The sequence below is a fragment of the Merops nubicus genome, unplaced genomic scaffold (assembly GCF_000691845.1).
Source record: "Merops nubicus isolate BGI_N331 unplaced genomic scaffold, ASM69184v1 scaffold15353, whole genome shotgun sequence".
In the NCBI taxonomy this organism is placed as follows: Eukaryota; Metazoa; Chordata; class Aves; order Coraciiformes; family Meropidae; genus Merops; species Merops nubicus.
This window is the reverse complement of record NW_008598400.1, coordinates 995-26,136: the sequence shown is the minus strand read 5'-3', so window position 1 is coordinate 26,136 and position 25,142 is coordinate 995. Positions and strand designations below refer to the sequence as shown.

General features: G+C 50.8%; 2 protein-coding genes across 2 annotated transcripts; one reads left to right on the top strand and one right to left on the bottom strand.

The window, feature by feature from the left end:
- The first annotated feature begins 1,625 nt into the window (after positions 1 to 1,625).
- On the top strand, positions 1,626 to 16,840 carry LRRC48 (leucine rich repeat containing 48). Its single transcript, XM_008937036.1, has 12 exons — positions 1,626 to 1,801; positions 3,219 to 3,335; positions 5,482 to 5,648; positions 6,195 to 6,341; positions 7,531 to 7,650; positions 8,584 to 8,696; positions 9,953 to 10,127; positions 12,437 to 12,568; positions 13,845 to 13,915; positions 14,624 to 14,747; positions 16,224 to 16,355; positions 16,715 to 16,840. The coding sequence occupies exons 1-12, from the start codon at positions 1,645 to 1,647 to the stop codon at positions 16,838 to 16,840; spliced, it is 1,581 nt and encodes a 526-aa protein (XP_008935284.1). The 5' UTR covers positions 1,626 to 1,644.
- A 1,567-nt stretch (positions 16,841 to 18,407) lies between these two features.
- On the bottom strand, positions 18,408 to 24,753 carry ATPAF2 (ATP synthase mitochondrial F1 complex assembly factor 2; the record flags this gene model as incomplete). Its single annotated transcript, XM_008937035.1, has 7 exons — positions 18,408 to 18,530; positions 19,222 to 19,337; positions 21,282 to 21,394; positions 21,528 to 21,608; positions 22,718 to 22,815; positions 24,283 to 24,428; positions 24,691 to 24,753. Coding segments are annotated over 7 exons (740 nt in total), but the record flags the coding sequence as incomplete, so codon positions are not given.
- Between the last annotated feature and the right edge of the window lie 389 nt (positions 24,754 to 25,142).

The window sequence follows — 25,142 nt, the reverse complement described above, 5'->3', positions numbered from 1 at the left end:
ATGCTCCCCAGGCCTGGGCCCCCCGCCTGGCTCCGGGCTGCTTGTCCGGGGTCCCACCCGCTGCTCGCCCTGATACCCCCTGGGCGGCGAGCTCCGTGGAACCGGCACTGACTAAGGAGACGATGGACAAATACCAGGAAGTGGGAAGTCTGGCAGGTTAAGGAGAGACAGGGACTTGTTAGAGCGAGGCCAAGGAGGCCATGGGGGGGAACCCCTCTGCTGGGAGCCCCGCAGGAGGGAGTTGGGCTGGGGCAGCCTGAGAGGAGAAGGCTCCAGCTGGGGAGACCTGCTGGGGGCTGCCAGGACTGCCAGGGGCCTGCCAGAAAGATGGGGATGGACTTTTGAGCAGGGCCTGTTGTCACAGAACAAGGGGGGATGGTTTTAATATAAAAGAGGGAGATTTAGACTAGAGAGAAGGAAGGAATTTTTGATGCTGATGGTGGTGAGCCCCTGGCCCAGGCTGCCCAGAGAGGTGGTCACTGCCTCATCCCTGGAACCATCCCAGGGGAGGTTGGAGGTGTCTCTGAGCACCCTGCTCTAGCTGCAGATGTCCCTGCTCCCTGCAGGGGGGTTGGACCAGATGACCTTGAAAGGTCCCTTCCCACCCAAACCAGTCTGTGATTCTATGAAGGATGAATAAACCCAGAACCTGCTACTCCTTGTTTTTTACTGAGCATGGCCATAAAGAGGTTTGGTTTGTTAAAATCCATGATGAGGAGAAAGCTCTCTAAACCCAGATGTTTACCCTTCCTGTCTTTCTATGCAAAAAGTCAGCAGAACTTCTTCCATAATTATAGACATCTTACACAAGCAATATCTTGACAATTCAAGTCCTTCATACTGACTCATGAACCGTGCACAGTTCTAGAAAGATAAACATTCTCCCTGCCTCCCAGGCAACATTTGGGGGTTTGAAATGGCAAAGCCAGGACAGAAAGCCTTGACTGATCAAATTGTCTGTTTCCCAAAGCAGAGGTTTGTGTACAGTGCTGTACGTGGACTGAACTAGACTATGGATCTGCATTAAGTGCCTTCTTCAGAAAATTGTTGTTATTGCCTATAAATTTTCCTCTTTTCTCCAATTTCTTCTCACTTTCGTTACGCTTTTGGTGTTTGAATTTTAGCTGTTAATTTTTTTATGCTATAAATACAAGCCTCTTACTTGTATATAAATAAGAGGCTTGTATTAAAAGTCAAAGTTGCCTATGATGAGAAACTTACCTTTTAAAACCTGATGAAATGGCACACAGAGCTTTGGCTGTGTCCTCTTCAGAAGGATGTGTTTCACCAGCAGCTCGCTGCCATGCCACAGACCACTGCTGTTCAGAGGAGCTGCTCCTTTCCTTGTCTGTTTATCTGGCCAAATTCTGGCATTCTTCATGGCAAACCCTGAAAGGTGGTGTGAGGTTTGCACGGGATTGTGCCTGGGGCTGTAAGGCTCTGCTTAGAGTCGCACCAGTGACTCTGTGATAAAGGTCAAGCCTGTCTTTGATGTCAGCTGTGAAGTATTGGATCTTCTTCATGCTCAGCCCTGCTCTTTATTCCTTGGCATTGTCAGGCCTGTTCAGTGAACAGAAAATAGCAGCCAGGCAGCGAGTTTATTTATTTTTCTTTCCTGTCCTTTAAGGCTGAGAGCATCTCACAATGAGTCAGTCACACAGCAGAGTGGAGCCAAACCTTATTGATGATGAACTGGTTCAGAAAGCCATTGAAGAGCAGTGCCCAGAGGACATAGGGATGCTTCTCAAGATGGAAGGTATTAACTTTAAGGATGTGACAGAGCTACAGCTTAGTTTTAGGAGTGAGTATCAGAAGATATGCTTTTTTTATCTCCTTTTTTTTAGAGGGTAATAGAATCAAGCATGAAGTGTCTCACTGGCAATTAAACAGTCGTGATTAGCTTGGATTTGCTCTGCGAGCAGCAACATCTGGACTTCCATTTTCAATCCTACCTCTGTGCAGCAGTTTCGTTAGCCAGCCCTGGCTGCTTTTGCTGATGGGTAACTTTAAAGCTGCTCCCCTTGACGCTGTTATTGTCACTGCTGTTCTTATTTAACATTTATATTGTGGTGACACCTACAGGCCACAGGCCTGTTGGGCCCTTCTCTCCGTGGCCAAATCCAACCCTGGGCAGGCTCTGCCAGGGCTGCTGATGGTGTGAGGGCGATTTGGGAGATTATGGTGATTACAGGCCAATTTGGTGGCTTCCTCTGGTCACCCATAGCATTATCACAGCTTGCCTCTTCCTGTCCAACCAGTCATAAACTTGTATTAAAAAAAAAAAAGAATGAAAAGGAAGAACATTTGGCTCGATAGTTATTTTTGGGGGTATGTAATTTCATGGGCAAAATGTGTTGATTATTTATTGTGTGCTCCAGTAAAATAATGTGTATTAGCTGAGTTCCTTCAAGCAGAATCCCTGTTTCCTCATCCTCCATGCACATGGTTGCAAACACAAAATATAGAACAGCATGAATATTTCATGCATGCAGATGCCTTCCTTTAGCCTGCACTCCCTAAATGAGGATAGCAGCAGAGCTGCTGAGGAAATCCTCTGGGAAGCCATTGCTGGGGGAAAGAGAACTGGGAGGGAGAACGTTCTGCATTTGCTGTCACCTTGGTCCTCATGTTTTGCTGTTTTGCCTAACGCCCTGCCCTTGTGATTCTGTTTTTGGAGAGAGCTAAACGCAGGGGTATTGATTAGCTCTAAACTGCAGCCTTCACAGAGAGAGCAGACCCCAACTTGCTCTCCTGTGACGAGAATCCCAGGAGCAGCCAAGTATTTAGAAAAGCAGGAGCTGGCCACTGCTAGCCTGCAAAGGCAGAGGAAAGCAGAGCCCCCTCCCAAACCTCCTGTTCCTCCTGGAGAGGAAGATGAAGGTCAAGGCCTCCCAGGAGTGGATTCCTAAAGCCCCTCGTGACTGCAGGGCCACAGACAGCATCCCCTGGGTGAGTCCTTGGCATGGCTGCTGAGCAGTGTGCACTGGTGCAGGACACTGGGGTTAACTGGGCTGATGCATTCAACTCTCACCCAGCCAGTGGACCTCTCAGCTCTCCAGGGCAGTCAGGCCACGCGACCAGAATCTGCTGGAAATCATTTTGGAGGTAGCACTGGGCATGTTTTCCTGCTGCAAGACAGCATGGCTGCTAAACTGAAAGCTGTCTCACATGAAAAGCAATTTACTTTTCTCTTTTTTTTTCCTTCCTTGTGGCTTTAGATATCCTGCAGGTCGATAATCTGTGGCAGTTGGAGAATCTGACTAAACTGCAGCTGGACAACAACATCATTGAGAAGATAGAAGGTCTGGAGAGTCTGGTTCACCTTGTATGGCTTGGTAAGAGACTGGCATATGGGGTCAAATGCCTTCAGAGGGGCAAAGAAACCTGTGACAAAGCCAGGATGTTGCATTCCTTCCCAAACAGGACTGATAGGAGCTTTCCCAGGAAGGCTGTCACCTCTCTGTGTGTTTCCTCATTTGACTGTCAAATGTCAAAATGCCTGAACAGCAGAGCTGCAAAACAATCCTTCAAATGTTGAAAACCTGGTTTTGATACATTTAGTGTGGCAGGAACAGGAAGCTGAGATGTCAAGGCTGCTTCCAGGGTTTGTGCTTGTGTTTGGAGGTGACTTTCAGAAATATTTATGGAAACATCTCTGTGATTTAGAAGCCTGCATTCTGTTTTTAAAGCTAATGCAGGCATGTCAGAGCCTAGAACCCACAGTCTTTACCTCAGTATGCTTAAGGGCTTGTTGTCATTGTTTTCCCATAGAATTCTAGACTAGTTGGGGTTAGAAGAGGCCTTTAAAGGTCACCCAGTCCAACCCCCTGCAGGGAGCAGGGACATCTGCAGCTAGAGCAGGGTGCTCAGAGACACCTCCAACCTCCCCTGGGATGGTTCCAGGGATGGGGCAGTGACCACCTCTCTGGGCAGCCTGGGCCAGGGGCTCACCACCCTCAGGGTCAAACATTTCTTCCTTTTCTCTAGTCTTAATCTCCCTCTTTTAGTTCCAAACCATCACCTCTTGTCCTATCACAGCAGGTCCTGCTCAATAGTCCATCCCCATCTTTCTGGCAGGCCCCTGGCAGTCCTGGCAGCCCCCAGCAGGTCTCCCCAGCTGGAGCCTTCTCCTCTCAGGCTGCCCCAGCCCAACTCTCTCCTGCTGGGCTCCCAGCAGAGGGGTTCCCCCCTCGGGGCATTGCTGGGGCTCCTCTGGCCCCGCTCCAGCAGGTCCCTGGCTCTGCTGTGCTGAGGACTCCAGAGCTGCCCCAGCACTGCAGGGGGGTCTCCCCAGAGTGGGGCAGAGGGGCAGGATCCCCTCCCTGCCCTGTGCCCACCCTGCTGGGGGGGCAGCCCAGGATCCATTGTCTTCTAGGCTGTGAGCACACCCTGCCAGCTCATGCCCAGCTTTTCATCCACCAGCCCCAGTCCCAGGAAGGACTGCAGTCCTTGTAGTCTTATCTGGCTGCCTTCAACTAAAATCTCAGGATGCCAACAGCAGCATCAGGAAGTGGTGCAGGTTTTGATGCTGATCAGATTCACAGCTCAGAGCATTCTCTGGAAGCTGCAGGCACATTGCAGCCTGGCAGGGTAAATATATCCTCAGCCATCTTTCAAAATAGCATGCAGGGCTTCAGTTCATCAGCACATCTTGAAATGTCTAATGGGTCCTTCCGCCCAGTTGTCTGCACTGTTCTGCCTCACAGATGACTAATGCACTTGTGAATCAACAGCTCATCACCACAATGTAAGCAGAGTGTTTTGAAGCACACTCATGGGTTTCGTTTGCCCAAAGGTGCTGCTTGGCTGAGTGTCTCAGTGCAGGGGCTGGGGTGGTGCAGACAGCTGGGAACCTCATCTGCCCTCTTTGGACTCCTGAATCACTCTGTCCTGGCCTGAGGGAAAACACTGCCCTTAGTCATGAGGAATGGAGGTGTCAGGATAGATGTTCTGGCAGGATATGAGGGAATAGCAATGAGTGAGATAGCTGAAGTGAACTTATGCCTTTGCATACCTCCAGTGACCACACAGCAGTTGTGAAGGTGGGACTGGCCCATGCTGGTCCTAGGGGAGTGACCACGACAATGGGCAGGCAGGAGCCTGCAAGAAACAAGGCAGGGAGTGTCAAATTTGTCACAGAAATACCCCCCTTTTGGGGCTTTTCCACTGTTCTTGTATTTTGGGTTTCATCCTAAGCTAGAAATCACTTTCAGGTTGTGTATAGGGACTCCACGTGGAATGCCTTCAACTGTTCCTCTCATTCAAAAGTTGCCTGGACAGTTGCAAGGAGGAGATGAGAACAAAGGATGATTTAATGCTGAGCCTGTCCTGTGGGGCACTGAACACCACCAAGGAAAATACTCTACAAAAACTCCTAAATCCAGAACCAGGCGAAATCCAAGGGCTGAATCAGGGCAGTCTGCTGGAGATAATAATTTAACTTTTCCTTGTAAAACTTTGGATTTCTAAACTCTTCCCCAGACTTATCCTTCAACAATATTGAAGTAATCGAGGGCCTGGATACCCTTGTCAAACTGCAGGACCTCAGTCTCTACAATAACAGAATATCTAAAATTGAGCACATGGACACGTTGCAGGAGCTGCAGATTCTCTCCATAGGGAAGAATAATCTGGCCAGTCTGGAAGATGTGAGTGCTGCCTGTCTGTGTAAATGTTCCTTGTCAAAGCATCAAATATTCTAAAATTGATATTTGCCACTGTGTTCGAGCCCCTTCTTAGAGGAGAAAATTCTCCTTGGGATTTCACTGTCTCTGTAGTCTGAGTTTTGGTGTTAAGTGCTCACTACAGTGATTTCTCTTTTAGATCATTGACTCACAGGGGCCTGGCTCTGTTACTCCTCTCAGCCATGGCAAAATTCCTATTGCTTCCCATGAAAACTAGGAAAGGATTAAATAGCTACATATAAGAAAAAAAGGGAGGGGAGACGAGGATTTATTTGGGGTCCTTTTGAAGGCACTTTACCAATCTAAGACCCCTGATTGCCCACCCCCATCCACCATCTCTCTCCACCCATCGTTTCTATATCCACCCGGGGAATTTTAGGGTTTTCCTTTCCCAAAAGCATCACCAACTCATCGTTTAATACAAGCTACATAATGGTGATAAGAGGGGAGGAATTTGGAGGCTGTGTGTCTCCCCAGCACCTCTTTCTTTTTTCTTTCCCTTTGACACAGATGATCTACCTCAGGAAGCTGAAGAACCTGCGCACGCTGAGCCTCACGGGGAACCCTCTCTGCCAGGACGAGCAGTACCCCCTCTTTGTGGTTGCCTCTCTCCCAGACCTGATGTACTTGGACTTCGAGCTCGTGAGTGACACCACGGTGAGCGTTTGTGCATCCCCTGCTTGCAGCACCTTGCAGAGCCTTCGTGGGGTTGGTGTGCCAGCAATACTCAAGCATTCAGGGCAGGCACCCTGCAGAAACGAGGCTTGCAGAAACACGCCGTGTTTATTCTGCTTCCACCTAACAGCTGTGAACCTGGAGGCCAAATTCTGTCAAATCTGACAGGGAGGTAGAGGTGTCGGAAGCGTGATGTCTTCCCAGATCTTGTGAAAATCAGCAGCTGCGTGGGGGAGAGGGGCCTGGTGAATGTTGCCACAGAGAGGCAGCAGTGTGAGTGAGAAGGCAGTGAGCCTTCTGAGAGATCAGGAAACCTCAGAGGAGATCAGTCATGAGACATGGAGCCAGGGGAGAGGAGGCTTGGGTGGTCCTGAGCAGTGGCAGACAGACAGACTTCCCACACAAGCAGGGGCCATCCACTCTTGATTTCAGAGAACAGGACAGAGCATCCACACCAATAACCCACGGGGCTGGTTTTTGATCCCAGCACTCCAAGGAACAAGGAAGGGGGTTTTGTTTGTTGTTTTGTTTATTTTTTAGTAACCAAAGAACATGATGAATTGTAAATTTGCTTGGCACAGAGCAGGAGCTGTACTTGGAACACACATCACTCTTACCACAGGACTGGAAGGGTTTTCCAGCTTGTTGAGCCCAGTCCCTGTTCATACAAACAATACGTCATAGAATTGCAGACTTAAATTTGTCAAGCTTCAATTTAAAGCTAAAGCTAATTAGGTTCTTGCTCCTTGGCACTGCTTGCCTTGCCTGCTACCTTGCCATCTGCTCCTCTGAGGAGCCTTCTCCTCCCTACTAAATGCATTAAACTCACTAGCTGGTCAAATCAGAGCTCAAATTCTAGAAGTTGAAACAAGGCCTCCTGCTAAAAAAATTTAAAAACAACTCTAAAAGTGAGGAAATAGGGAGAGAAAAGTATCCTGGGGCTGAGTCAGCTCAGATGCATTGAATGCAGAGTCGGAGTAACGTGCCAACAAAAAATGGGATGAGGAATGGATTAGATACTTCATGAGGTGTTTAATAAAAAGCCCACAAAGAAATGGAGATGCAGATGGCACTCGGGTGCATGCTCTAGAAAGATCAAATGCTCGTGCCCAGATTTGTTGAGTGATGCTGGATAATCTAATAAAAGTATTTTCTTTGTTTGATTTCTCAGCGAGAAGCTGCAGTTTTAAAGTATCAAGATCTTATTGAGCCCTTGGAAAGTGAGGAGGCTCAAGCCCTGGCTCAGCTGGAGGAAAAGCAGGCGAAGCAGAAGGAGCTGGAGTACCACAAGGTGCATTTTTTGTGGCTGGTTGTGTGTTGTCTCAGGAGAAAGAAGCACAATACATATTGACTTCTCTTTTACCTGCTTGAAGATTTACTGAGAGGTTAATGTCGACTGTGCTAAAACTAAGGCTGGGATTAATCTCTGTGATCTCTGAGTCTTGTCTTTCAAATGAAAACAGGAACTGCTGTGGAATACACATGACACAGGGGAACATAATTCTTTTGGCTAAACAATGCAGCTACAGATATAGACCCTGCAAAGCTACACAGTACATCATACCCAAGGATCTTGTCAGCCTGGCATGAGATTAAGGAAATTACAGGTCTGAGGGAGCTGTTAGCATTTTCATGGTGCACTGACTTTTTTCTCCTTCACAGAAAGTTAATGCTTTTCATTAGTTTTATGATTAAACTCTTCAGGGCTTTCAGAGATCGCTGGAGTCCTGTGAACAGACTGGAAATCAGACGAGGCAGAAGGGGGCTTTCAGTTCTGGTCTGGCTCTGTATTCCAGACCTCTGGATGATCAGATCAGCTGCAGAGCAGGAGGCACTTAAGTGACAGTGAGGACAGCAGCACTTTGCCCTCCATCCCTCCTCAAAGCCCACTGACTCCTTATCTGAAAGGCTTCATACCCCTGCAGTACATGGTTGTATGTGATAATGTCTTCTGTAAGATTAAACAGTGTTTTCTATCCTTAGGCTGGAGTTCTAATTCTAAATCCTAGAGAATTCTCTAAATTCCAGCAGCAAAGCCACCAGGATGATTTCAGTCCAGTTGCAGGGTGCTGCCTTGTCTTGGTTGGTGTATCTGTGGTGTGCCTGCTGTATCTGCACCAATGTTCCTCTGCTCCTAAGGTGCTTACAGGAGAGACACAACCTGAGGACTGGCAGCAGGTTGGCAGGCTGTATTTTACTTAGATTGCTCTGATTCTCTTCACAGACAGCCTTTGTTGAGCACCTGAATGGATCATTCCTGTTTGACAGTATGTATGCTGAGGATCCAGAAGCTGCCAAACTGGCTTACCTCCCTGGAGTGGGTGACCTGCTGCAGGCATATCCTTCCTGGGCTTAGAAATAACACCTTGAGTTAAGAAGGAGGTGCATCCACAGGGAATCTTCATCCATTGCTTTTTGTCCAGGCCTGAAAGCCACATTGATCTAAGATCTGAGACAATCTGTGTTCAATTTTAGAATGGTACCAAAAAAAAAACCAACCCCTTCAAGACTGTGAGACCACTGACAGCTTTAAGGCTTGATGTCTACTGAAATATGAGGGCTACAAACAAATGATTTATATTACTGGCAAGCTGGCCAACCCAGCTTGAAACTTCCCATTTGTGAAACCACTCATTTCTATCACCAACAGGTCATGAGATTCCAGCTCTTTAAATTCTCACCGTTGTAATTACCACGTTCCTTTTCCTCCACTTGAATCAAACACCATTTCAGTAACCTTCTTTTCTGACCCTTCAAGAATCAAGGCTTTGTACTTCCTTTAAGTCTGGAATCCACTTAAAGTTTAAAATGAGCTATAAGATAAATCTCTGCCAGTTAGATTGTAAGAGCGCAGTGGCTAAAATCATGTTGAAATTGAAGTGGTAGGAGATAGGAGCAGACTAATCAGAGTGATACGAGTCGTGTATCTCCCAACCTGCCAGAGCTGGCAAAGGGAAGTTTTCAGGCCAGCACTTTTTTTTTCTGATCATCACTCCTACACAGGGGATCAGAAAGCAGGCACTTTTTCTCCCCCTTTTTTTCTTTTCTCATTCAGATTAATAGAGCATTGTCAAGGCCAGCAACTTGACCTTCCTTAAAATTGCATTACACTGTTGGGGGAAAAAAAATGCATCACAGCTTAACTACAACAGACTCTAGAAACAATTCCAGTGCTGAGATAATAGCAGAAGAAAAATCGACGTTATTTTTGTGATGCTACCAAGTCAGTAGTTTATTCTGGGCTCTGGCTGTAGGCTCCAGAGCTGGATTTATTAACCACCCAGGCTCTGTGTTCACACTTGTGAAGATAGATAGGGCTGTACGCTTCCTTTTTTTTTTTCCCTCAAGGCCTTTTTCCCCTTCAAGTTGCCACAGTTTTCTCCGTGCCCTTAAGGCAGCAAAATCCTAGATATAAAATGTGGATGGTGACCCCGTGCTGCTGCAGATGGAATATTTGGCAGCCTGCTCCCAGCAAGAACCATCGAGTTTACATACCAGTGACTTGTAAATCTTGTTGCTCAGATTTGCAGAGGGAGAAGGAACATAGAATGTTGCTCCACTGAACGAGCCAGATACCTTGACTCTGGTGTCACGTACAGGCAGGAGTTTGTCTCAGTTTGTGAGAATCTGTTTAACTTTGGTCTGAAAGAGCATGAAAAACGAGAAGCTGAAGTCTCTGATTTCCACACAAGCCTTCAGGAAGCATTAACAGCCAACCAGCAAGAAGGCAGGAAAATCATCCTGGACTTTGAACATCAGAGCAGCAGGGTAATGTACTTTTGTTTGTTTGAGATGTGATTTCTCTTCACCCTTTTAGTTTCACTGAGAATAAGGGTAACTCCTTTAAAATCAGAGAATGGTTTGAGCTGGAAGGAACCTTTAAAGGTCAAAATTTGGATAATGTCATAGTGTTATCCTATCGTCCACAAAGGTCCTTCAAGTCTTTACAGGAAAAAAATTGCCTAAACATGACAAGGTTTTTTTTTTTCCCTTCTTTTTTGCCATCCAGAAAAATGACAGGTCTTTAAGAAAATGGAAATGCTCAACCTTTCTTTTAGTTGAAATATTTTGTATCAAGTTGGTTTAAAAAAATAGAGATGGATCAGATTTAATGCCTCTCACCTCCTCTTTGAGGTCTCCAATTGCTCTTCCTTTGCTGAAAAATAGGGAAGGAAAGAGATTGCCAGGTATTCAGTTTGCTTTCAAGTCGTTTTCTGCTTCAGTTCTTTTTGTCAACAACAGCTGAAAGAACCCTAACCAAAACAAGAGATAAAGTTATTGTGATGTATTTCTAGTCTTTTTAAAGCAGAAACTGTCTTTTTTTCATTCTGCACAACCACAGCTACCCATTGTGGCTGATAGGGGTGCAGCTTCCAGTGGGATCCCTTTTGGACCACGTATAATAGGTGGATCATTATTCACTTTCCACTGAAAAAAAAACCACAGGAGGGGGAAGCTAAAGCTGGTGCCACTGTCAGCTGAGCAGAGCGAGCCCCTGAGTGCTGACACCAGGCAGAGTCACGAGCACTGGCTGCCTTTGAAAGCCAGGTTGCTTTTATTTAGGTGCCTTGTCACAGGCTGGCACTGCTGAGTCACTCTGCACCCAGTCCTTGAACCCTGCTGACTCATGCTGGCAAAATGACCCCGTCAGCACTCGTGGGGATGCAGGTTTGCAGCCTGGTCAGAGGGAAACACAAAGACTGAGCTGCACGTTCAGTTCAGGAGCACTTGAATTCCTCATAGATCTTCCACTTAAAAACAAAAAAAAACCCCAAAAAAGACAGGAAACCCCACAAAAACAAATGACAAAAACCAAACCCCTACAAATAACCCAAAATCAATCCCAAAGAAACCTGGCTGAGGCCAAATTTTCACTCTTTGTCTGATGACCTGCAGGCTCAGCCAAGGATGGAGCTGCAAGGGCAGGTCACGGTGTTCAGTGAGGCAGTTTTCATCTCAATTCTGGAGGAGCTGGTATCAAAACTGAACGGTGTATTTGAACAGCATTTCCCTGCTGATTCCAAACCCCCAGAGAAGTTCCAAAGGCGTGGAAGTCCCAGCAGACTGAGATCTGGAAGCTGCTCTTAGGGGCTGTTTGTCTCGCTGAAATCCTTTCATGTAAACTTGGGTAACCTGTAAAATAACTCCACTCTCTGAAGTTGCTTGAGGAGCAAAGAAGCATTAAAGGCCTTGAACTTTGAACTCACTGCTCCCAGAGGTGCAGCTTGAATGTCTGGGGAGCTCTTTGAGCCTTTGAACTTGTTTACACTAGAAAAGAAGATACCTTCCTCTCCCCCCTTTAACACCACAAAGTTTGGGTAATCAAGTCTGTTTTCAGACAGGAGCCTTAGCAATGATTTTTGTCCAAATTCTTTATTTTAGCCCATTCCTCTCCCTCTCAGGAGTGGATTAGATGTCTCAAAACATGTCATTTTTTCCCCTCCTATTAAGGTTTGATGGTTAACTTATTTTGAACAGACTTGAAAAGCACACATTGCTCAGCACAAGAGGATATTTTTTTTTCATCTGAGAATCCCTAAGTCATCTGATACAAAACCAATGTCAATATTTAATTCTGAAGGGCAATTAATCCTTCCCCTAAGAGGAGGGTAGGCAATGATAGGTATTCCATATTCCAAATACTAAATCTTGACCTTATGGAAGTCAGTCAAGATTCTCTTTGACACGAAGGGGACCAGGATTTAGGCCTGTGTTTCTTTCTACAGAATAATTATTACTCTCTTTTTCACGGCCAGCAATGTCAAGAATCTAATATTTTGTTTTACTTGGAATGTGTCAGGAGGGGAAGCAAAGTTGGAAGCATGGAAGGGACAAAGTCTTCTGCTGACTGGAGGCTGAGGAAGCGTTGTCACCAACTCCAGTGGTGAGCACAGCAGCAAACCTCAGCACTGTTGACTCCCCAGTATGTAAATCTGGAGACTTCCTGAATCATCACATTTCATTTCAGCTCAGCAGCAGCAGGAACTTTCCTCACACATGTAACGAGTTAATTAAATTGCAATGGAGTGCTGAACACAAACTAGAAGTAATTTATGTCTCTCTCTCTGTGTGTTTAGATGCTGGATGAGATTCATAATGCCAGTAGTAAGGATATTGCTGAGTCTAAACAAGCTGAGTACCAGCAGGACATACTTCAGCTGTCAGAAGCACTCATGACCTTGGAAATGCTGGTGGCTGACCAGGTGGAGGTAAGGGTCAAGCACATACCTGTGAGACCTCACATCCAGAAGGTAGGGAGTCATTTTTCTGTTGTTGGACCTCTCTGTAGCACCCCATTGCACAAGGAAAGGGGCATGGGTCTTCCAGTCAGGCTCTTCTGTCTCCATCTTATTCTTTCTCTGCTCGGAGCTGATTTGGGGGAGATCAGGCCCTGGACATTGATCCATTGCAGCAGAATTCTGTTTCTCAGAGCAGAGCAGAGCACAGGATGTCCTTCACCTCTATCCAAGCTGATTTCCTAGATTTAGAGAGAGGGACTTGGGGTCATTCAGTCATTTTTTAGGTCTGTGCAGAAGTCACTGCACAGCATGGGGTAGGCTGTTTGGAATTCTAGAGGTGTCATTCTTTGAAGCTGATCTTTCCTGTGAATCAGATGACACTTTTTCACATGCCTGCTCAGCTCACCACATTTGCCTGTGTAATAGCTGCCTTTCTTCTCCCCAGACTTCTCCTCAAAAATTAGGGCAGGGCTGCTAATGTGCATCTCCATTTAAAAAAAAAGAAGGTAATCTGTTTAAAAATGAGCAGGCAGGAGCTGTGGCCTGTGTGCAAGCAGATGCAGCAGTTTGCTTTTGTGGATGCGTGTGACAGAAAGCAGCAGCTCCAAATGAACTCCTCACTGCACCAGGGTTGTGCCTTTTGGTGCTTTCTGAAGTGGTCCTCACGTGCCTGCAGTCCCTGGTGGAATGAGCAGAAGCATTTCTCCCTGGGTGAGATGCAGAAGCATTTTCTCTCTTTGAGTGGCTGTATTCAAGACATTTAAGTGCAGCTCTTCACAGATTCTCCATCAGCCATTTTTGAGAGAGGCAATAGGCAGCAGCAGTTTTAATTTCTGAGGGCTAAACCAAGAGCTGCAGCAAGCCCAGGTCTTGGTTCTGCTTCCAAGAGGCTCTTCATACCTGCAAGGAAGCTGCAGTATGGCAGTGTAGGGGAATACTGCACTCCCCATAGGTAACTTAGGTGAGGGTAGAAAAACACCAGCTGGCTTGTTCCAGACACCAAGTGAAGGCATCAGTCAGTCAACTTCCCTCCCATAAACTGATTCCCTGTCCCTGAAGGAGGAACAAAAATCTTGCAGCACTTTCAAAACACTTTAAATGCTTGAGGCAGTGCAGTTTCTGACTGTGCTAATAACAGCAGAGAGTCCAGAGGATAATCAGTTGTAGATTCTGCCTAGACTCCTTGACTCCCTTTTGAGTTTAGTAAGTTTTCCTTGTAATATTTCTTCTTTTTCCCCCTGTTAAGGAACTGCTAAAGGATTTTGAAAGCAACATTGCTGCCATAGCATCGACATTCATCGAGGACGTTAAAGGGATATATCCTTTGGACAGTGTGTTGGGCTGGTCCTCCCAGAGATGTGCATGTGTCTCACCTCTAAATCCAGAAATGAGCCATCAGCATTGAATTTGATTTATTTCCCCCCTCCCAAATTCACAGAAAAGGTCTTTTCCCAGCTTTGCAGGAATGGCCACTGAAGGTGCCCAGCTTCTTTCTGTGGAGACTCTGGGGAGCATGAAAAGGTGTAAGTTCTCCTGCTCTTGATCTGCAGGGTGCATGCAGCTTTCTCCACCTTGGGAATCTTCCTTTCTTCTCCACACAGCCATGACACAACCCTGGGAAGATCTGGTTAGACTTTTCTATGCACATTCTTGCCGTAGCAGCCAATGAAACACCTGCAGTTCTGAGCTGAGGCTACCCAAGTGCTTCAGTGACAGGCTACACTGCTTTAAATACAGAAATCTGTCAGTCTGGTGCAAACAACTGCACCAAATTCAGAGCCTAGCTCATATCCTGGGAGGTCTCCCTCAATTTCCTTTGCAAATCTAGGCTTGCTCTCAGTTCTGCAGAATATACAGCAGTGAGGATGAGACCCAGTGTGCCATTAAGAGCAGAAGGTGTCTGGACATCACAGCAGCTTCTGGCAGCAGCCCACTGTGGGAACATTCAGGCTCTTGGTAGAGGAGGTTATTTAGTCTCTCCAGGTGAGTGCTGGGCTCAGCTTTTTCCTTAACCATCTGCTGCACAATGACCCAGTGCCGGGACCTGGAAAACCGTCACCACGAGAAGCTGCTGGAGATCTCCATCAACACACTGGAGAAGCTGCTCAAGAATGAGCTCCACGAGGATCTGCCAGATGATGTGCGAATGGTGAGGGCACCAAAATACTCATCTCTGTTGGGGAGTTGGTAAGAAGAGGAGGCCACAGCCTCCTAGAAGGGACAGGGTTTCCAGGAGGTCAGTACAGCTAAAGCCATGGCTAAACCAGAGCAAAACCTCCTCCCAGGAGGCCCCAGCCCCTTGCAGTGCCATTGGACATCTCCACTGACTAGGACAGAGGGTGACTGCACTGCCAGGGCTGGTGGCAGCAGTCCAAGAGGAGAGGTGCTGAGGAAATCTCTCCCTCCTGCCTCCAGCACAACTCACTTCTCTGGCTGATTTCCAGACAGCCCCAACCCAGCAGGCACTCAGGCAGCATCTTTGCTGCACTCCCAGCTGGTTTTGTTTAGATTCTCCCTTCTCCCCCAGGAGAACCCCACCACTGCCCCCACTTCCATGCACTGGGGCTCTGTTGGCCTCAGTCGTTTCAAAAGCCCTTCCTGGAGCTCCCCAGCCCGTGAGATGACCTGGAGGCAGGACATGACATTTCAAACAGAGCCTTGCTGTGATAGCAAAGATCCCAGGAGCCTTTCAGAAGGCACAAAGATCGTTGCCCTGCTCCAGCCAGCCCTGCTGCTGACCTTTTTGCCTCTGTTATTCCTTCATTTAGTGGCTAAGTGACTCGAGCTTTGCATCTGCTGTGGTTTTACTCTGTCCAGATTATCCCAGCCCCCCCCCCTCCCCATTACTCCAGGTAATGGAGAGCTGACAGACACAGAACAGACCCCTTGGCCCCTGGGGGAGCTCCCTGCTTTATGGCCTGTGCAGATGGCTCCAGTTCCACACCGTTGCTGCTCATCCACGGCTGCCATCCATTTCCATGGAGAAGCAATCCTCATTTGTTCACCAGCTGCACTTGGCTGCAGGAGGAGACACAGTTTAGTGAAACCACCCTCGACTAAGAGCCATGGGGGAAGTCGCTGCTTCGATTAGAAGCTGGGACTCTCCAAAAAAAATAAAAATTTACAGCCAGTGCCACCAGTGCAAGAGACTCTTCCAGGGTGTGGTTTTCCAGTTCCCGCACCCGCAGGGCCAGGCCCTGGAGCAGTCCCAGCCTTGGTTCAACCCCAGCTGCCCACAGGGGCTGCCATGAGCTGCCAGGCAGCTCTGCCCACAGCAGAGCACTCATGGAATCACAGACTGGTTTGGGTGGGAAGGGACCTGTAAAGGTCACCTAGTCCAACCCCCCTGCAGGGAGCAGGGACATCTGCAGCTAGAGCAGGGTGCTCAGAGACACCTCCAACCTCCCCTGGGATGGTTCCAGGGATTGGGCAGCGACCACCTCTCTGGGCAGCCTGGGCCAGGGGCTCACCACCCTCCAGCTGACAAGGGCTTTGCCCCCCTGGAAGTGGGGGCTGATTTTCCTCCCCCAGGCACTGCAGCGACTCTGCTGCTCCTCCCGAGCTCTGACACTTTCACTGGGCACCCACCCCCTTCCTCCTCTCATCTGCTCACGTTCCCTCCTAGCTTCTCATGGACAAACCCTCCCTTGTCAACACCCTCAACGCCTCCCATCACATCCGCCTGCTGAAGATCAACCTGAGGGAGAGTGACATCCTCTGCAGCACCTACCGCTGGCAGGCCTCTGTGACAGAGCAGGTAGGAGACCCTGGTGCTCAGGGCACACACAGGTCCGGCCTGAGCAGTGAGGACGCTGCCAGGAAAGATGCTTTGCTGGAGCTCTCTGTGCTGCAGAGACCCTGATAAGGAGTGTTCTTTGGTGTGAGGGTGGCTGAGCCTGGAGCAGCTGCCCAGAGAGGCTGTGGAGTCTCCTGCTCTGGAGAGATTCCAAACCCACCTGGCTGTGACCCTGGGCACCCTGCTGTGGGTGAGCTGCTGGAGCAGGGGGGGTGGAGGAGATGATCTCCAGAGGAACCTTCCAACCCCTGCTGTGCTGGGATTCTGTGAAGGGACCCTGAGAAACCTGCAGATTCACCTCTTGGTCTCCATCTGTTCAGGCTTTCCAAGAGGAGGTCGACAGAAACCGCGAACGTGTCAGGGAGATCGTTCAGTACATCGACAACCTCCAGGAGGAGCTGGATAACTTAAGAGAACTTGGAGACAATGCAGCAGGTCTGCTGTGAGCTGGGCCTTAGCTGGGAGCACACAGGGCAGCCCCCAGCAGGGACAACTGCCTCTCCAAGCCCCAGCTGCCTGGGACATTTCAGGCCAAAGACACACTTCTGCCACCCCAGCACAAACCGCAAATAAAAGATCCTTCTTGACTCTGGAGGAGCACACGAAGCTCTGTCTCTTCCATCACACTGGCACACAGGCTGCACAGACAGAGCTCAGACCTGCTCACCAGGGGCTGTGGATCAGCTCTGAGCCCATTGAACCAAATCATGGCAGCATCTCATGCCTGAAAGCTTCGGTACCTGCGGGCCGGAGCCCCAGGGGCCGGGGAGCCACGGGCGGGCAGCAGCAGCCCGGGAGAGGAGCTGCTCTCCATCAAACCACCCCCAGGACACCAGCAGGTTTCCAGCTCAGCGAGCACAAGGCTGGCGGGAGCTCTGCGTGCCCGGGAGCCTTCTCTTTGCACCGCCTCTCACCACAGCAGCTTTCTGCAGCGTGAACAGAGCAGCCCCCGGCTGGCGGGAGGGAGAGGGGCGGTTCCGCAGGAGCTCTCCCAGCGCTGCTCGCCACGGCCGGGCCAGGACTCCCCACCCCCTCCTCACCCGGGGCCAGCAGCTCGCTCGTGGGCAGCTGCTGAGGCAGGAGGCTGGTTGGGGCAGCTCTGCTTCAGGCCAGCAGCCAGGAGAAAGGTGGGAAGGTTAAGCGAGAAGGTGGCTGCGTGTGCACTCCCGAGGAGAGAGCAGGTCTCTCCAAAAGCCCCGTGGCTGCTGCTGCCTGTCACACACAGGCTTAGCTCATGGCACCCTGTGCTTTCCAGGGTGGCAGGAGCCCAGCTTCCCCCCGCCTCTTGCTCAGACACAGTTGGCTCCCTGCTGCTCCTACACGTCTTACAAGGCACCGAGCATGGCCAGGCTCACACAGAGATGTGGAGGGAGCAGATTTCTTTAGTAGTTAGTGCCTGCACTGCTCTTCTCAGTGTTTTTTTTTCTGCCTGCAGCCCTCCCAGCACCTGCCTGGAGCCTGGCAGCTCAGGACCCACACCAGTTTTGGTGATTAAACCCAAGAAAAACTCTGCAGCATCAGCTTTCGGTATCTAGCAGGGGCGTGCCTTTAATCAAACAGAGACACCCTGGTGTTACATCCAGGCACACGGAGGGATGAAGAACAGATGCAATGGAATCTGTTTTCAGATTTCCATAACAAGTGTGTGTCAGGAGCTGGCAGCTCTGCAGACACGTGGCATATGCTGGGGATGTCTGTGCCGTGCCCTGCCCAGGAAGCTGCTTCTTTCGTGGGAGCTCCTCCGACGAGCTGCAGACACTGGTAATGGCCAGAGCTGCTGTCTGGGGATGCAGAGGAAGCTCACCTTGACCTCTCTCCCTCGTGGGCTCCGAGCTGCTGGTGCTGCACTGCAGCAGGCAGTCCGAGCGAGGAGTTGCCCACAAATCCACAGCTCCTCAACACGAGGCCGATCCCAGGAAAGACGTGGGGGGGCAGGACGGTGGCAAGGTCCCCCCTGGGTCCTGCCAGGACCTCCCAGCCAGGCGTCCTCCTCCTGTGCCCAGCCTGGGAGCCTCAGTCCTGCAGCAGTTTGTGTTTCACAGTGGAGCTCTCTGAGCAGAGGTGGACGAAGAGCTTTGCCCGCGGCTCGCACAGGTCGTAGTCGTGGGCCCACTCCACGTTGCCCCACCTCTGGATCTGGAGGAGAGGAGGAACTCGAGTCAGTGCAGGGTTGGATTGTACCTACAGCTGCTCAGCAACTCCCAGCCTCCCTGTCCGTGTGTGTGAAACACAGGTCACCCCCCAGGAGCTGTGCTGATGGCCGAGCGCTGGGGCAGGGAGAACTCCCGATGAGTCTGGTGGGAGGACGTGCTCCTTCTGTACCTGGCTCTGAGGCAAAGCCCCTGAAAGGGAGGATGGAAAGATTCCCATCACCACCAGCCAGTTTTGGGGTCAGGGAGAGCTTCACACCAGGCCACTTTTCAGCAAGCAAGTTATTAGCTTGGTGTCTACCAAGGCCTTCAGGCTGGATTCAGAGATTCACAGAATGTTAAGGCTTGGAAGGGACCTCAAAAGATCATCTAGTCCAACCCCCTGGATAACCTACAGCAAGAGAAACCAGCCACAACTTTATACACACAATTAGAAAGGGAGAAGAGCAGCCATCTGGGTTCTACAAAAAGAAACTGGCAGCCCTGGGAGCACCCTGGGCTATTGTGCCCACAGCGTTGCTCTACAGCAGCACACCTCAAACAGGGAGAGGGGTGGGGTGGAACCTCTCCTGCAATAGCAAGCACTTCCCTTGCCAGTTATTTGTGGTGGGAGATGGATTTGTCATGCTGAGATTATTGCTATTTGAATTACAGGGCTGTTTTGGAACATGATTTACCTGGTATTCCTCCTCCAGGCGAGACAGGAGCACAGCTTTCTCTACTGTAACCTGCCTGTCAATCAGAGCCATGGACAGAATCAGAGATTTCAGCTGGGTGATTACAAATTCTATACCTGGAAGGGAAGAACCCAAAACAAACAAGAGTCATGGTTGTTTTCTGCAGCATTACAGCAGCAGCTCCACACACCCTGAAGAGACAGTCAGGGTGGTCACTGGGCCAAGGATCCTCCCCCGCCTGCCTCTGGGCACTCCAGTGTCACAGCAGACACCAACCAAGCCCTGTCCTGGCCACTGCCACTGCAGTGACAATGGCTACACCTTGGAAACAGCCTCCCCTTTATTCTGCCACAAACCTTCCCTGTGCCAAGGGAAGAGATAACCATCGAGGCCAGGGGATGCTGGAGCTAAGCTGAAAGTCCAGGGTGAGAGGGACTCATATATAGTTTAGTGCCAAAAGAGCTGCCCATGTAGAATCACAGACTGGTTTGGGTTGGAAGGGACCTTTTAAAGTCATCCAGTCCAACCCCCCTGCAGGGAGCAGGGACATCTGCAGCTAGAGCAGGGTGCTCAGAGACACCTCCAACCTCCCCTGGGATGGTGCCAGGGATGGGGCAGTGACCACCTCTCTGGGCAGCCTGGGCCAGGGGCTCACCACCCTCAGGGTCAAACATTTCTTCCTTTTCTCTAGTCTGAATCTCCCTCTTTTAGATTCAAACCATCACCTCTTGTCCTGTCCCAACAGACCCTGATAAAAAGTCCATCCCCAGCTTTCTGGCAGGCCCCTGGCAGTCCTGGCAGCCCCCAGCAGGTCTCCCCCGCTGGAGCCTTCTCCTCTCAGCTGCCCCAGCCCAACTCTCTCCGGCTGGGCTCCCAGCAGAGGGGTTCCCCCCTCAGGGCATTGCTGGGGCTCCTCTGGCCCCGCTCCAGCAGGGCCCTGGCTCTGCTGTGCTGAGGACTCCAGAGCTGCCCCCGCACTGCAGGGGGGTCTCCCCAGAGCTGGCAGAGGGGCAGGATCCCCTCCCTGCCCTGCTGCCCACACTGCTGGGGGGGCAGCCCATCCTTAACCAGTCCTGGCAAACCAGTGTGCAAACATCTGTGATGTGCTGTGCCCCGGGAGAACTACCACCAGCACCCAGGTTGCAAGACACCCCTCCCCTGGAGAGGGGATGAGTGCCTGAGAGCCAAGGGACCTGAGCAAATCCCACAGTCAGGCACAGCCAGGAGGAGGAGGAGGAGAAAGGAAAGGCTCTAAACTCTGCTGAGCACGCACTGTTCAGCTCAAGTTGATAGAAACAGAGGTGCCCACACACAGACAGGCTCTAAAGTCAGACTTGATTTGTGTTACCAGCCCAGGCCAGACCTTGGATTTCACACCTAAAGTTGAGCAGCTGCCCAGAGGCTTCCCCTTCCCCAGGGGAGGCACGTGTCTTTCCCTTCCACCCTGCCTGCCCATACTGCAAAGAGCTGATTCATCAGAGACTGCCTTTACAGGAGAAATGGAAAGGCTTTGCAAGCCCTGTCCCAAGAAGCAACACCCTCAACTTCCCTTAGCTGCAAAGCCAGTGTCTCTGGTGGGTTTCACTGTCTGCTGCTCCTTCATGTCCTGCCTTTGAGGACTTGAGCAAAGCAAACATTACATCACTTCTTTAACGTTAGTTGTCCTCAGCAGCATCAGGTAAGATCAAGTGGGTTTTAAGGGTGAAAGAGGGAGGACAGTGCACAGAACCACAGGCACTTGGAGCACTAAACCCCATTTCTTTTCCTGGCAGCAAAGCTGGGGTCTAAGTCATTAGATGGTTTGGCAATAAAGAATTTATTGTAACTTCTAGGCTAGAGCAAACAGCTCCCAGGCCAGCACAGCTAGACCCCAAACACTAGTGGCACTACCTGTAACAAATAAGGGACTGGGCTTGAAGATTTCAAACATAAACCTCAACACTCCCATTATCTCAGCAGGAGAGGAAAAAGATTTCAGTGGCTCTTCTCTGCCATGGAAAGGAGCTGCCCCCTCCCCTGGCAGAGCCTGAGCAGAGGGCTCCCAGCACAGCCTCTCTCACCTTGCAGGGCCCACATGTTGTAGGATGCCAGATGGCTGATGAAGGTCTCCTTGGTGCTGGCTGGGATGTTTGGCCCCAGGATGCTGGTGGAGGAGCCAATTGCCACGTTGTACCTAAAACGATCACCCAGCCCCTTAGAAGAGCACAGGGCTCGTGGATCTTGTGGCTCTGACAGTCACAGGCACCAGAGCTCCTGGCCTCAGCAGGGCAGGGCATAAGCTGACAGAAAGGCCCTTGACCTCTTACCTTTTCTCAGCCCAGGAGACAAGAGGATCCCACTCGTTCTTCTGCAGCTCTGCCAAGGCAGCTGGCTCCTCCACACGATAGCTGGGACATCACACAACAAAACCACACTGGGTGTTCCCTCCCAGGCTGCCAGACTGCTGGGGCACCCCTCTGGGAAGGGAGCTGTCCCCCACCAGGCCACAGCAAGGGGAGCAAGGGCCTACTGTTCACCTAGGCAGTGGCAGCAGAGAGTGGAAACAACCACCCCCCTGTTAGAATCACAGACTGGTTTGGGTTGGAAGGGACCTTTCAAGGTCATCTCATCCAACCCCCTGCAGGGACAGGGACATCTGCAGCTAGAGCAGGGTGCTCAGAGACACCTCCAACCTCACCTGGGATGGTTCCAGGGATGGGGCAGTGACCACCTCTCTGGGCAGCCTGGGCCAGGGGCTCACCACCCTCAGCATCCAAAATTCCTTCCTTATATTTCTCTTCCCCAAACTCAGAGCTTTTCTATGTTCCAGGAAGATCAGTTCTATCCTACTACAAACCAGAGCACCAAATTGTCCAGCAAAAAACTGCAGATAGCCCCAAGCCAGGCATGGGACACAGCAAGGTTTAACAGTCAGAGCAGGGGACACGTCCCACTGGAATCCTTCCTCCCTTTCCACTGGCACTCCCTGCTGCCAGCCCAACCTGCTGGTTGCTTCCTGCTCCCCACAGGAGCTGAGCAGCTGCCAGTGGACACCTCAGAGGCTGGGACTGTGAGACAGGAGCCCTGGCATGAGCAGGCTGGATCCTGCAGCCCACAGGCACTTTGAGGAATGAAGGGCTACTGGTACAAGTAACCTGAGGTGCCTGTACTGGCCCGGGAGTATCAGGGACTGGGCTGACAGATTCCTCCAGGTCTTTCAAAGGTGTTTTCCCTGAGGAGATTGCCATCTCCTGCTGCTCCCACCCTTGCCCAGCACGGAGGTGTCCAAACCAGAGTCCAAGAGAGGACCAGATCCCCATTCTCACTCACACCTACATCCTCTGGGCGTGTGGGCTACGGACGCAGGGCTGGCTTAAAACGAACTCAAACCCTTCTGCCAAAACCAGGACAGATCAGAGCCCTGCCATGACTGGGGGTTAGGGTGGAAATTTTCCCTCACTTCCCCCTTCCAAAAAAAAAAAAAGCACACTGTGGCAGCAGAGCCCCCACCTCCTACCAGATAGTGTCAGTGTCCAGAAACTTGACGGCCGCCCGGATGAGCTGCGCCTTGTTCCGCTGCGTGGGGTTGTCCAGCGCCGTGTTGCAGAGTGTGGTCTGGGGATAAAGGCAGTTTAAACCCCTGCTGCTCAAGGTTAGGAGAAGTACAGGGATTTGTGGCAGGCAGAGAACCAAAAGGTGCAGCTAAATAGGGCTGCAGCATCAGAATATAGCTCACACAAGGGGGCCTGTCGGAAAGCTGGGGACGGATTTTTGAGCAGGGCCTGTCGCAGCAGGGCAAGGGGGGAGGGTTTGGAACTAAAAGAGGGAGATTTAGACTAGAGAGAAGGGAGAAATTCTTTACACTGAGGGTGGTGAGCCCCTGGCCCAGGTTGCCCAGAGAGGTGGTCGCTGCCCCATCCCTGGAACCATCCCAGGGGAGGTTGGAGGTGTCTCTGAGCACCCTGCTCTCGTTGGGGATGTCCCTGCTCCCTGCAGGGGGGTGTCCTGGTTTGGGGTAGAGCAGAGCTAATTCTGTTCAGTGATTTTGCTTTTCAGCTAAAGCTCTGCTAACCAGCTGCACTGTCTGAAGTTCACAGCACAGTTTCACAGGCAGTGTCTGCTTCCAGCAGTGATAACCATCTGTGTTTAGAGTCACCACCAAGGTTGGGGTGCAGACCAAGGTCACCGCTGAGTCCTGTGCACCACACAGAGGGGGGCAGAGGTAAAGGCTACACCTGCAGGGAGGAGCAGACAAGACAAGTGACCCTAAACTGGCCAGTGGGGTGTTCCATCCCATAACCCTCGTATTCAGTATAAAGCTGAAGTCACTTTCCCTTATTCCCTCTCTCTTCCCCCTTATTCCCTCTCTCTTCCCCCTTGTGGGGGAGAGGGGTGAACAGAGAGTGTCTGTTACAGGTCTAGGGGCAGCCCTGACCCTAAAGCATGACAGGGGGTTGGACTACATGACCTTTAAATGTCCCTTCCAACCCAAACCAGTCTATGTTTCTATGATTCTACAGTAATAGTAATCTTACTGTCTTTAAAAGCCTTTGGAGCAGCCCCATCAAGCACCAGGGAAGAGGACTCATGGCCTGCTCCAGAGCTCCTTCTGCCCCTCACTATCTCAAATAGCACTGTCCAGACCCTTCTCAAGTCTCCAGTGACACAGACCCCCCCTAGACAGTCACCCAGCCAGTATCTAACTGCACTCACAACTCCAAGGTTCACCCAGGGCCCAGCCAAAGCCCCCACCTCTTGTCCCTGCTTCCCCAGGCATCAGGACAACCTGCTCTCTCCACGTTCTGTGCTTGGAGACCATTCTCATGCCCACACGTTTAGACCAAGCCATGCCAATTCTACTGCAAGCACTCAGGAGAGCTGGGTGAGGCAGGAGGAAGCATCCTCAGATGTCTCCACCTCACGTAGCCCAGCACAAGGCTTAGACCCCCAGAGCAGTTCTCAACCCTCGCTCTGGAATCCATTCTGCCAGCTGGCAAAGCCCTCACCAGGTAGCCCTGGTCTGGCAAAGCCATTTTTAGCCCCCACTATTAGATTCCCTGTCTTTAATCCCAACGTGCTCACCAGATGCATGGTGTAGAACTTGATGGTGTCTCTCTGGGAGTCCCACTCTGTTGCCACTGCGATGGCCAAGGCCTCGCTGGGCACGGTGAAGAGCCTGGCCTGGGGGGTTTTCAGCTTTCGGTGGTCCAGGTTTATTTCAAAGCCTCCTGGGGAATCAGAGTAGAAATCCTGGGGAATCAAAGAGGAGCAGGCACTAAGGAACAACAGACAACCCCACGGGAGGAGCAGGTTCAGAGCTGCAGCGGATGGGAGCGCAGGACCAGGGGCACCCAAGTTGCCCACCACCCCCATCCCTCTGACACACTTTTCCCCAAAACAGTCTTGGAAGCTGTTTCCCTCACAGATCCACGGGGTGATAACAACCCTCCCAGGGACCAGCCCCCCGTGGTGTCCCACAGCCAGACTCACCCTCTCCCTGTGAGATGCTCACGTGCTGGTAAAAGCGCTTCCTCTCTGGGGGCAGAAATGGAGCTGTTCAGGGGGCAGTTAGAGGAGGTTTGGGCCCTTCCCCTGCTCCTCATCACAGCCCTTGGTGCTGTCGAGGTGACCTCGCCACAAAACCCCCACCTTCCAAAGCACCATTTCAGTGAGCTCAAATCAGCTAGGGAAGTGCCACGAGTTGGGGGCCCAGCCCAGGGCTGTGGAGCACAGCTGGTGAGAGACCAGGACCAGCTTCACTGCTGCCAGGCTGGGCTCTCAGCTCCCTTGGGACTGGCCTGCAGCAAGTTTCTGCAGAGCCTGGCGTGGCTGGTTCCCTGAGAAGGCTGTCCCAGCACTCCTGCAGCTTCGTTTTGGGCTCAGTTTTTTAAGATTTGCCACTGCAGTCACCTTTGACAAATTAATCCCTGGACTGCCTCAGC

What these genes read in the sequence shown, in the direction of transcription:
- LRRC48 (XM_008937036.1), top strand. Translation starts at nt 1,645, where the DNA reads ATGAGTCAGTCACACAGCAGAGTGGAGCCAAACCTTATTGATGATGAA. An exon ending in ATCTGGCCAGTCTGGAAGAT is followed by an intron (nt 5,649 to 6,194) that starts GTGAGTGCTGCC and finishes CCTTTGACACAG; the next exon opens with ATGATCTACCTCAGGAAGCT. An exon ending in ATCGAGGACGTTAAAGGGAT is followed by an intron (nt 13,916 to 14,623) that starts ATATCCTTTGGA and finishes CATCTGCTGCAC; the next exon opens with AATGACCCAGTGCCGGGACC.